This window comes from Calypte anna, chromosome 12 (genome assembly GCF_003957555.1).
Source record: "Calypte anna isolate BGI_N300 chromosome 12, bCalAnn1_v1.p, whole genome shotgun sequence".
Lineage (NCBI taxonomy): Eukaryota > Metazoa > Chordata > Aves > Apodiformes > Trochilidae > Calypte > Calypte anna.
Window position 1 is genome coordinate 15,511,577 of NC_044258.1, and position 12,174 is coordinate 15,523,750.

Below are 12,174 nucleotides of genomic sequence, written 5' to 3' on the forward strand. Positions count from 1 at the left end.
TTGCTCATTGTTCAAGATGACAAACTTCCTCAGAGATTTCAGTTTGTCAGCTCAGTGTACAGCACTGACATTGATTTCTTCTCACTGCCATTTCCTGCCTGAATAGATAACAAATTTTCTGTGGCAGGTGTCTGTCAAGCTTAGTTTTGTCGGGCAGATTAACTTAACAGACTCATTCATTAATCATTAGTTGCAACACAGTGAAGCAGTCAATACTCCTTAACTCCTGTGATGTTGAATGGATGTACTACTTCAGATTCCTTTGTGTAGCTTGCATTTGGATTTAATAAACATTTCATATCTCTGTAGTAAATGTTTTTATCCTGACATTACTTACATCACAAAGAGTAAAGATTTGTCTGTTATCCATTTCAAGCATATTTTACTTTTCATGACAGAAAGTAAGTGTAGGATTCACACACTACAACAGCAGCCTAAGTAAGGAGGAAGAGAACCCAACATGCCTGGGGAAGGGAGAAGGAGGAGAAGAAAATAGATAATCAGAAGAAGATCTGAAACTGGAGCAGACAGTCAAAGTGGAGGAGATACCTGCAGAGCATTTAGGAAGGGGCAAAGCAGACTTGCAGATAGAAGCTGTAGGGCAGTTCTGGCACAGGCTGGTGTTTTCCAGGGTCTCTTTCCTCCAGGATGCTTTGAGATAGATACCTGGGCTGGACTTGGCAAAGGCAGGGGTGGTACCAGAGGTGGGTATTTGTCTGGGCTTGTCAGAGTGCTGGTGGAGGAGAAAGAACTGGAAGAACTTAGTGGAGAGACTGGAGGAAGAAGAAACTATGGACTGACTGACTACATGTGTTAGTCCTGCACAGCTGAGAGAGCTTTACAAGAGGCAGATGTTTGTTTTTTTCACCGTGTGTTAAAAGAGTTGGTCATGAGGCATTTATCAGGCCAAAATTTCTAAAGGAACTGGAAATGCAGAGGCACTGCTGGGGACACGTGGAGCTGGGATGAGCCTAGGTAGAGATACAGGCTGCTGCTGCACAGCAGAACCTCTGGATACAGGTGATGAGAACCACCAAGGATCTCCCTTGGGTGCTGGCTGGATTGTGGCAGCACTTGATAACCTGCTTGTAATTTTCTAGGGAGCTTGTTGGTGTGAGCTCTCTGGGAGATGTTTAGAAAAGTTTCCTTCTTCAGCTGATGCCCAAACTGCAAAGCTCTGGTTGGAGCACAACTGTTTTCAGCTCAGCATTTGGGAGAGTCTGTATTGCCAAAAGTATTTCTTTGCCAAGCTGTGGTCCTGGCCCTAGGAACGTGTTTCTTAAACCATCCTCGTGGCTTTCTTGGCTGAATGTCAAACCAAGAGTGTCCCTGCACTAGATCATACTGGTTATTGCTCTTCTAGGCCACCCTGGTAACAATACATTAACCTCTCAGCAGGGAATGTGATAAACAAAGTAAAACTGCTTTAGTGAAACCAATCATTTAATGGCACCATACATAAAGTGTCCTTAAAGATTTGTAAATGTAATAAGCTGCAGTTTTCTGAGTGAACAATAACTGTTCCTAATTTAGCCAGTTGAGGAACATGCCAACCTAATTTGCTTTTGTAACATTATGATCTTGTTTTATTTTGTTTTCTTTTCCCACCTCTCCAGATTCCTTTCTCTCTGGTACAATTTCCCCTGTGGGAGTCCTTAAAGGTAAGTCCTCTTTAATGATAGAAATATATATTTTGCAAAGGCTTTCCATGGTAACTTATCTAACTTGATTATCACAATTATGGATACACCCAAGCATCAGTAAGTCTGTACTAACCTTACCTGTGCATGAAAAATAACAGGAAACATCTGGTGGCTGATATGTGGCAGATCAGAGCCAAATTTGACTCCCCAGCATGGCAGAAATCTTATCTGCTACCCTAGCTATTTTTACTGATTTTAGGGTGGGAACCATCTTGTGTTGTAGGTTGTTTTTTTTTTTATTATTTCACTGGTCAAGGTGATTGGCAGTTGGTTGAGCCTGGGTTTGTAGACATGAAAACTCTGAATGCATCACTGGCAAGGCAGTTGGATTGGCTGCATGTACTCTGTTTCAAAGGTCATGTAAAGAAGGTGTCAGTTGGATGATATTTCAGTTGTACAGTCTTCAGAATTATGTGTTCTCCCACCAGTTGGTTGCTTTTTTATCAAGGATGAAGTCAGGGTCTAGATTTTTGAGCAAAGAGTTGGATTCAAAGTCATATAATTTCTCTGTCCCTCTGTGTTTTCCTTTAACTCACTGCAAAAGATGAAGGAAAATCAGGATTTTTCATTTGCTTTGAAATCCTGGCTTGGAAACATAAAAAATTATTACAGATCAATGCAAGCGTTGTAGCAAAATACAGTATTTGTAAGAGAAGAGCTGTTTAGAGAGGAGCTTTCTACTTCTGAGTTTTCTGAGAAAACTTGGCACCAAGACCCAAACTGGTACCCAGAGGTACTGGAAGGATGGAAACCAGTGATGGATCTTCCTTGCCACTTGCTGCTTCCTCCATAGAAGCAGAAGGACTCAGGTTCTCCTTTGTTCTTGTCTGTTTGGACAATATCTTGTCCTCTCACTGTGTGGTCAGGGCTTGGACCCACAGTGTGAATGTTTCAATATGGAGGCTTCAGGGAGGAGAGGGAAGTCCATGGGCAGGGGAAGCATAAGATCAAGAGATGAAGGATGAGGATCAAGAGCTTTCACAGAACTGAGCTGTGTTTCACAGAAGAATCTGTAGGTACTTCATGAACTCAGCCTGATCTGGTATCTGGGTATTGTCCCAGTGCACAGGGTAACTTTGGCTGCCTTTTTAGGAATCTGTTTCCCTGCCAGTGTCTAGGAATGGCTTTTTGTAAGCTCCTGGGCAGCAGTTCTGGTCTGAGCTGCAGATTGTTAGTGCAGCAGCCATGGTTGGGAGCAAGAGGTGGCAGTGCTTGAAGAGAAGAAGTGCAGGGTTCTTGCCAAAACCACATAAAACAGCAACATCATGGAGCTGTTTTCAGAATGTAAAGTTGTTTTAACTAATGTCCATGTAGCTGTGACAATAAAATTTATTGTTTAGATTACAGGCTTTAAAGAAGACATTTGAATTTAGCTTGCTACAGGAGTGAGTCACTAGGGATGAAACATCACGTTTAATCTTAAGAGGTCAGTGCAGGTCTGAAAAAAAACAAAACTGGATTAATTTGCTCCACAAACCAGTTGCAGTATGTTCTTCTGACTGTGGAACCAAGAGTAGAAAATGGCAAAAATCAGCCTTGCATGCTCCAGTCACATTGGCTCAGCACATGGAGAGAGCTCAAGGTTTGTCACATCAAAGCCAGGCAGTAAAAGCAGAATAGGTTTTGTTTATCTGAATGAAGCTCTTAAAAAATTTGCCCTGACAAGTACAACAAAGGAGAAAAAACATTGTGGTCCCATCAACAGGCTGAACGTGGCCAGTAGCATCAATAAATATGATTCAAGCTAGAGCTTCTCATGGGTGCATGAAGAAACTGTAATTAAGAAGAGGTTGGAACACAAAGGACAGGAGACCAGTGGCATGTAGCCTGAATACAGAAGAATTTACTGAACCTGAGGGGCTCTTCTGTGCTGTGCTAATGGGATTACTTGAGAAAAGTAAAGGTGGGAGCAGTTGTGTGTGGATCATCTTGTGGAGGAGATCAGAGGAAGTGCTGTGGCTGTGTCATTTGAAGAACCATTAGTACAAAGTTACATATGATGATACACTCCTGTAATTCCCTGAAGAAGCTAATCACCAGAAAAATGAGGAAAAATACCTTTCCATTGCAAAGGGCAGTTAATGAGGCACATGGAAGAAGAAAAAAGTTTCTTTTTCCTTCAAATACATGCTGGCTGCAGCCTGCAGCAGGGTGTTAAGCTTAAAGAAGCCTAATAAGGGCTTGTCTTAGGCAGCAAATCAGGTGTTTCTCCATCCCATTTATCTGCTTTGTTCCAAGCTGCTATGATTACTCCTTATGCTTCCATCTGGCTTCAGCCACATAGTTTACAGGCACAGTTTTCTTCTGCCTGTGAATGTACACCAGCTGTCCTGTAAGACAGTAAATTTGTGTATCATGAATTAAACCAAGTTAGAAGAAGAAGAGAGAGCATTGTATGGATTATTAAACTGTAAGATGACATGTTCCGTGGGTGCTGACAAAGGGGGCATAGTACCATAGGAATATGGAATAAATATTGTTTCCAATCCAATCTTTGATTCCAGTTACTCAGGTGAACACACAATTTAGAAACTGAATAGACTCCTTTTGTAGATCACAATGAATTGAGAAACAGCAGTAAAGAAATGATGGTGATTTCCATTTAAAAAAACATAAAACGCTTTTTTTTGGTTGTAGCATTTACTGCTATCATGTATGCTTAATGTCCCTTCCCATCCCAGTTCCTCGTTTTTCCTTATTTTGATTTAGGCACAGATTATTGATAAAAACCAAAGGAGAGAAGGAAACTGTGCTGTATCAGATTTGAGGACAGCCATTGTAATTCTCTGCTGGGGTACATTAGTGTAGCACTTCTGTCTTTTTATCCCAAGCCTTACAGCTAAAAAAAAATTGAATTCTCAAGAGCTCAGGAAAAGAAGGGGCATTTCAAATCTCATTCACTCTCTACTACAGCAGCCCTCAGAGAAGCACCATGGCTTATCTCCGTGAGATATGTCACACTGTGACAGTTTGACCAGATTTAGATTCTTCTGGGTGGAGCTAATGCTTCCCATCTGAAACCCTGCTGGCCATGAAGAAAGGCAGCAAAACATAGATGTGGTGTTATTCCCAAATGCCAGCTGAGCACATTGCCTTCCATATTAGTTCAAGTTTTGGAATAACATAAGATACAGTTCCCTTGTATGCTGCCCTGGAATTTCCAGGGTGCCTCTGGAACTTGCTTTGGAAACACTATATGTGTGTTCTTCATCGTGGGAATTTCAAATTACAGAGCTGCATATTTGGCATGAAAATATTGTGGGTTGCAGGGAGTCTGGTGCATCTCTTGTGCTTCTGCCCTGCTGCCAGGGGTGTGCAGTCTCCATTCAGATGACTACAGCACTGTGAAGTTCATCCCTTCTCTATTAATCTGCTATTCTTCTCTGTTCAGGAGTTATATTCACCCCTTCTAATTATCATATATGAGTAGCAACCAACAGCACTTATCATTTGTTTCATGTTGCATCTTAATCTATATTTTTTCTCTTTTAGATCTGAGGAAAAAAAAGCCTCAATTTTGGCTGTGATATTGCAGAAATACAGGGCATCACTTTTTTAAATAAAATATAGTTTAAACAAAGCCCACAGAATCAAGAGCCTCTAGTTAGGTTTGCATTCAGAAACATCTTGTCAAAAATTCCTGTTTCTTATGGGTGAGTGGAAATGGTCAGTGCCCTGGGAGAACAGTGCTGTGTGTAAGAGAAACCCTTCTCAGGTGAAACAAGACTCAGTCCTCTTGGGTTTTATATTTCAGCATGTTGGCTGAGCTTCAGAGCCCCTGAGAGTTACTCCAACACAGCTGTAGATGGAGAATGCTCCCTTTATAGACCAAAGGTATTGTATGTCTGGAGAACAGGCTCTGGTAGGCAGTGAGAAGGAGCAAGTGGGACAGGAGGACATAAGTCTCAGATTAGTAGACTTGAAAAATAAGGGGTTTTTTGTTTGCTTTGTAGGAGTTTTTTTTTAAAGATAAATTAAAAAAAAAAAAGGTAAAGGATAAATAAACCTACTGTCCTGGGAACCTTTTGTCTTTTTCTTTAGACATGTCAGATTCTGAGATGAGGCATGTGGAGATTGTGAAGAGTGTGTAATGTCAGGGTCAGGCTGACTTCATCCTCCAGGATGTGTGTGTGCCCAGCTCCTGCTCATGCAACCTCTCTGGGAGGGCTGGCACAGACTGTGCTGCTCTGCTGGCCCAGACCTGCAAGCAAAGGTAAAAACCTTGGATTAGCCATGCTCAAGATGATGTCTAGAGATTAAATCTTTAGAGACTTAAACTTCCTGCAGCTATAGTGAGCCCACATATATTTTTGTCACTCTCTTTAGCAGTTAAGATAATTTTCTCAAATCTGTTAAGTCTCACAACTTAACAGATGTTTTACAAAGAGAGATTTGGTTGGACTCAGCTTCTGAGGCAATAGCTAGAGACAGGGAACCAGGATACACAGGCAGGTCACTTCTGTGGGATTTTCTAATGACTGTGGTGGCACCTGATAATCCTGTAAAATGCTGACCAAACAGGAATGCTTTGGTGTCTTCAGGAGAAGAGAATGGTTTGAAGTGTACACAGAGGCACATTTCTACCCTGTGAAATAAAAGCACTGAAGTAAAAAGGATGTGGAGACTCCAGCCATTCCCCTGTGAAGCTGAGCAGTATCAGAAGGTTCGTTGGGTCATAACAGAAGGTCCTTGTGTGGTTCCTTAACTGGTTTCTGCCAACATGATGGAGAGCAGGCTGAGGATTGTGCTTATACTTCCTTAGCTGCCTTGTTTTCTGTCCAGGTTCAGCTCTCATCCCAGCCACAGAGCACTTCTGTTGAGAGGAACAGAGCTTGAGAAATCTGCTCATGGACTGAACCGTAGATCTGCACAGAGGCATTGGCACCTGTACTTGTTTGCTTGGTTCTTTTGGTTGCCTCCTCCAGAGAGCCCAACTTCTAGGGGCTGGTATAGCAGGATGGTGTGTGAAAAAGTCTGATTTGAGGGTGGGCTCAGCCTTTCTTGTAGGTGCCAGTGCAGATTATTTTTTTTTACTTTTTTTACCTTTGAGAGGGATACCATGAAGCATGCTGTGCAAAGACTGCTTGGTGGGTTTCTGTGGAGGCTGAGGACTCCAGTCTTGTTTGGAGCTTGTTGCACCTGATTTTTAAAGTTAGTAAGAATGAAAGGTTTACAAAATGCCTCTGCCCAGGCAGCTGGGCTTCTTGGCAGTAATAGGTGTTTAAATCTCCACTACTGAAACAATAAATGACATGCTATTTCCCTCCTAAAATTTACAATCAAGTCTGTTGCTTTTTAACAGGGTAAGTAGAAAATAGAGGAATATAGACAAATTGGGCCTAAAATGGCTCTTTCCCTGCTCTTACAGGTAGGTGACAACTTCCCTTTTTTTCCTAGAGAAGCAGTCTAGTATTTCTAGCCTGTAAGAGTCAATGAAATCTAGGCCCAGCTTTTAACCCACTTCCTTGCAGGCAGTGTCATAAGTGCTCTCCCATACCTTGCTCCCTCTTTGAGTAACAATCAAGCTGATGTAGGGGTTAATTCCTCATGGTTAAGTCATGCAAACGTGTCTGCCATTTGCTGAGGTGCTGTCTCAGGGAAACAGATTTGCACAGCAGCATTTTGAGGCGTGATGTAAGGGTGGGCAGTGTGGTGTGTGCATACCAGCAGCATAACGGCTGCATTTTTCTCACAAAAGAACAATGTACCCAACAGCTGTTCAGCAAACAGCCCTCACTTTATGAGTGTCACAATAAGTGGCATTCACACAGTCTTGAAGAGCAGTCGAAGGAATGCTGTGTGCCATCTGCACCCAAGAGAAGGAAACAAATGCAGTCCTTACTTACAGCTCTGCAGACACGTTTGGGAAAGTCAGATGGTCTTGGATCATCAATGCAGCATTGAAAAGGGCAGAAGTAAAACAGATTCATGCAGTCTGTAGATAGAGAGCCAGATTGTGATGCTCTTGGCCATGCCTAGACCACAAGCAGTTCTCTAGAAGTTGGTGAACTTGCCAAGGATGTTTGGGAACATTTGGTAGAATATAGAAGTAATCAGTGTGGAGGGCTCACCATTTGATTTGGACTCTCGTTTCTTGCTGAGGAACCTTAAAAGACTCGTGTAATTCTTCCATGTAGTTTATTCACACAAGTGTGCATGACGTGCAGATTTATTAGCAGGCAGTAGCAATGCAGATGCCCAGGGAAAGCTGTCTTAACTTTGAAGTAATTTTTCAGAAATGCATTTTCCTCCCCAGACACATATATGGCTCTCTGTGCCATGGAAACTGAGTGTAGTTGGCATATTATGTTCTGCCTTGCCATGGGAACACATTTTCTTTAACCAGGCTTTTAGCACATCCATTTTGATTTACATCCAAATGGGTCACAGACATCAATGCAGTATTATATAGGGAGAAAAAGGGAATGAATGCTTTTAACATGAAAAATATGCTGTTGCATGTGGGCCAACTCTTGTTCTTTTTCCCTCAGTTTATCGAGGATTTGGGTGGGTTTAATTCTAGGGCCAAATTCAGTACTGGCAGAAGTGAGCCCAACTCCATTAGTGAATATGGAGTCTCAACATTTATGTCAACAATGAATTTAGATTGTTGAATTTTTCCCATGTTTGGGCTTGCATGTTTCCTGCAAGATAATATACACATGTACTTGCACATATGCTGCACATATGCACATAAAAATTCACTAGGGAGGATGTTTGGCTCTATGCTCTATGTTTGATTTTACATACAGAAACAGGGATCAGTTTATGATTTTTTTGCTTATCCTGTAGTTAATGTGCCATGCATCTGTAAGGATCAGCCATGCAGTTGCAAGAAAAATACATAGTAGCAAAGGCAAGAGTGGAAATTGCTTTTCTTTCCTCAGTCTGCAGGACTACACACGCACACAAATCCATATGATTAATTCAGAAAGATTTTTCTCCCCTCTGTTATCATGAAGTTGAACATTGCCTTGAACACAGGGGTATGTAGAAATACTATAGGTGCTTATCAATGGAGTGACTTGAAATATTTATTCAGCTGCAGGCCTCAAGTTAAGTGTATGCTCTGAGTTCTGCTTGCTTTTTAGTGCCTGAAGAACAGCAAGGCCAAGGCAGAGATGTCTCATTCTCAGCAACGTCTGAGGTGTTGGTCTGATCGCCAGGTTTGAGAGAGATGCAAGTCTTGTACTCTCCCAGGATCACTGGAGCTTAGGCCTCCTGAATATGGACCAAGACCCAGTTGTGTGTGAGCACAAAGCTGAGAGATGTTTCCTGCCCCAAACATAGAGCATTTTACCACAAACGTAGAGCTAAGGAGTTGTGTGAACTGGTCAAAGGTTATTGGCCATGTGGAGCCCAGGTGTCCACAACATGTGAGGAACCCACATGTGTGGGCATCTTATACTTCCCTCCTCTGTATTAAAGAGCAATGGTAGTATTTTCTTTTTTCTTTTTCATTCTTTTTTTGTTGTTGTTTCTTTAATTATTATTATTTTTTAGGATTGAAAGGCCTTTAGTATAGCATAAGAGCAACTTTTCTGATGTGCAGAAGGTCCAGCAAAAGGGGGTGTACTTGTAATCTCAGTATCAAAAGAGCTAAATAGTGTTTGTGGTGAGAAGTAGAGGACACTGACCTATAGAAGAGAATGAAATGGGATCATTAGGAAGAACAGTCAGGCTCTCCCCGCATATAAAACTTGACCCTTCTCTGTGAACATCAATCCCTGTGAATAATTGGAAATGTGCATTCAGGCTTCCCACTGTGTCCTTCCCTTCAGGACACACCCACTGGATTGCTTTACATGATGCAGCAATGCACAGGGAGATTTACATATATATCACATGAAAGTGTTTACAAAAAAAATTAGCATGTGATTGGGCTGGGAAGCTGCAGAGGGCCCCAACTCTATGAGTTTCCGTGCGTTTCAGCCAGAAGATTTATTTCCAATTTGTTATTCATAAGGGAAGAGCGAGAGATTGGGATGGGGTCCTTTGAAGTGGAAAACAAAGTCTTCTATTCAGCCTTCAGCTTAATAGAATACACATGACACAGGCTTGGCATGGCGGCCTGCTTTCATGTAATGTGCTCCTTGTCATTTTGCTTTCCTAGGCTGGGAATACTGGTGGGAATGGGCATTGCCCTGGAAAAGTCTCCTTATCTCCTGCAGCCTTCTGCAGGAGGAGCATGGTGTAAGCAGGTAGGAGCCACTCGGTGACAGTGGTGAGAGAATCCAGGCTGATCCAGTTGTGTTGCTCCTAGTTCCCAGTTGATGTTTTATCATGCAAGAGCATGTGTATAAAAAGCAGTGTAGCTGAAGGCTCTTTTGCCCTGTTTGAGGAGCCTGAGCTCTTCATGGGAGCCATGACCCATGGGCTCTGAGCCTGACTCTGCCACTCATCTTTTGCCTGACCTGAGCTCTCCCTGTTATCCCCCCCAGTGGAAGGCAGAGTGTAATGTAGTCTTGTGTCACTTCAAATAACCAACAATTCTGTCCAAACTCAGTGTTTTGGGTAGGTATGCATTTGAATTCTGTAGTTCTTTCCAGGAACAAGGCCTGTGGAACAAGGTTTACAGTGATCTGCAAGCCGTGGTATGAACGTAGTATCAAAACCACGCTTGGTGCAGCACCAAGGTTTCTAATGTTTTTGAAGAACTTACAAGCCCAGCTTAGCACAAAGCCCTATCAATTAGTGGGGCTCTGGGCTATTAGAGAAAATGTGTGACCTTCAGCATGTCAGCTTGGCCCAGTGCACAAGTGTGGTTAGAAAGAATTTGGACCAGAGTCCTGCTAGCCCTCTTGGCTCTTTGACACTTGTTCCTCTTGGCTTCCTCAGGATGATGTCCTCCTGCCCTACTTCTCTCTCACTCTTCTGCATGTTCAGGTTTGGTGTTCTGGGTGAATCACTGAAATCAGAGATGGAAGGAAACACATGAAGTCATCACATCCTGCCCTTGCCAGCACAGGATTATTCCCCACAGTACAGTCTTGAGTGCCTTCTCCAGTCTATTTTTAAAGAACTCAAAGGAGAGGGCTTTCCTCTCCTCCCTAGGGAGGCTGGCTCTGCTGTTTAGTAGACCTCACTGTTGGGGAATGTTCTTCCTGTTCTCCAGCCTCACTTCTCCTTTTCCTAATTTAATTGAACTGTTCCTAGCTCCACCCTTCCAACCAATTTTCCATATTGCATGACTGCTGCAAGTACCTGGTGTCAATTTGCAGGCATAATAGATAGGAATTCATGACTGACTGTCTTGCTTGGCAAAGGCTCTTTGTGCACGACTGTGCTGGGAAGCCAGGCTTTATCAGAAACCAGATTTCAGAGGTACATGACAAGAAATAAGAATGACCTTTTCCTGCTTCTTTAGACCATGTCATTAACATATGTCATTAACATTACATTTTATGTTCATGGTCCATCATGACTGAGAATAGGCTGGGCTTTTGGCAAAGGCATGAATGTCTGTATGTGCTGGTTTTCCTCTCAATCCTCCAGCAGACCCTCTTTAGGGCTTTTTTGCAGGACAGAAGTAACTGTTCTTGGGTTTAGCTGTAGATTTATAGACATTTGGAGAACGTTTGATGAAAGAAATACAGTAATTTTGTATTTATCAAATGGCTCCAGCAGTTAAATTTCTGAACCCTGGCTTTAAATTCAAGGTTTCTTAAGCACTTGAAGCATTTCAGAAATGGGTTTTGAATGTGGGATTTATGCTTTGATGATACCTACATGCTTTGAAAGGTAGTGCCTTTTGTCTTAGGGGGCTTGTGTCCTTCATCCAGCAGGACTGAGCTGCAAGAAAATTGTGTGTCCAAAGAGTGTAAATTATTCCAGGAAAGCATTTTATGGGTTTGAAGAATTATGAATCCCAGTTTATTTATTTATGAAATGAAAATCAGTTTCTGCTGTGGGTGACAGCAGAATAGAAGCCCATACTGAAAACACCAGGAAAAGAATGGCTAGCATTAAAAAGACTGAAATCCCTTTAGTGCTTTTTAACAGCAGAGCTGCAGCTATTTAGCTGTGGCAGGATACCAAACAACATTGTGGCTGGCCATTGTTGCTTGAAAAGTTTGATTTTTAAAACATTCAACTGAAATATAACCACCAGCCAAGTTGGAAGAAGCAAGTCACAAGGACATTGTGTTAAATGAAGAGTCAGCAAATGAGGGAAATGAGGAAATGAGTTCTCTTGCCCCAGTGGAGAGTGGCTGTATTGCAGACCAGGAGTCTGAGAGCAATATCCCAACCTAGCACAGCTATCAGGTTGCTTTTAAGAAAATTTTATGATATAGATGTCACATGGATTTAAAAAGATAGTGCCACAGCTATAAATTAAAATTACTGATTTCCCTGTGGTAGGCCATGGGTGCCATCCCTTTGTGCTCAGCATTGATCCTCACCTCATAAACCAGAAACCACTCCAGAGAACTTCCAGGGTTAGGAGTTGGAGGGTATGGGACAGGGGAGG

The 12,174-nt window shown here is 42.3% G+C and overlaps 1 protein-coding gene across 2 annotated transcripts in view; it reads left to right on the plus strand.

Annotated features, from left to right (window-relative positions):
• The window catches only part of SLC25A26 (solute carrier family 25 member 26), an 80,697-nt gene that overhangs the window by 54,003 nt on the left and 14,520 nt on the right, over positions 1 to 12,174 (plus strand). For both annotated transcript variants that reach the window (XM_008499630.2, XM_030458197.1), the window contains one exon: positions 1,617 to 1,661. In XM_008499630.2, coding sequence (XP_008497852.1) covers positions 1,617 to 1,661 — 45 coding nt within the window. The remainder of the gene's footprint in view (positions 1 to 1,616; positions 1,662 to 12,174) is intronic.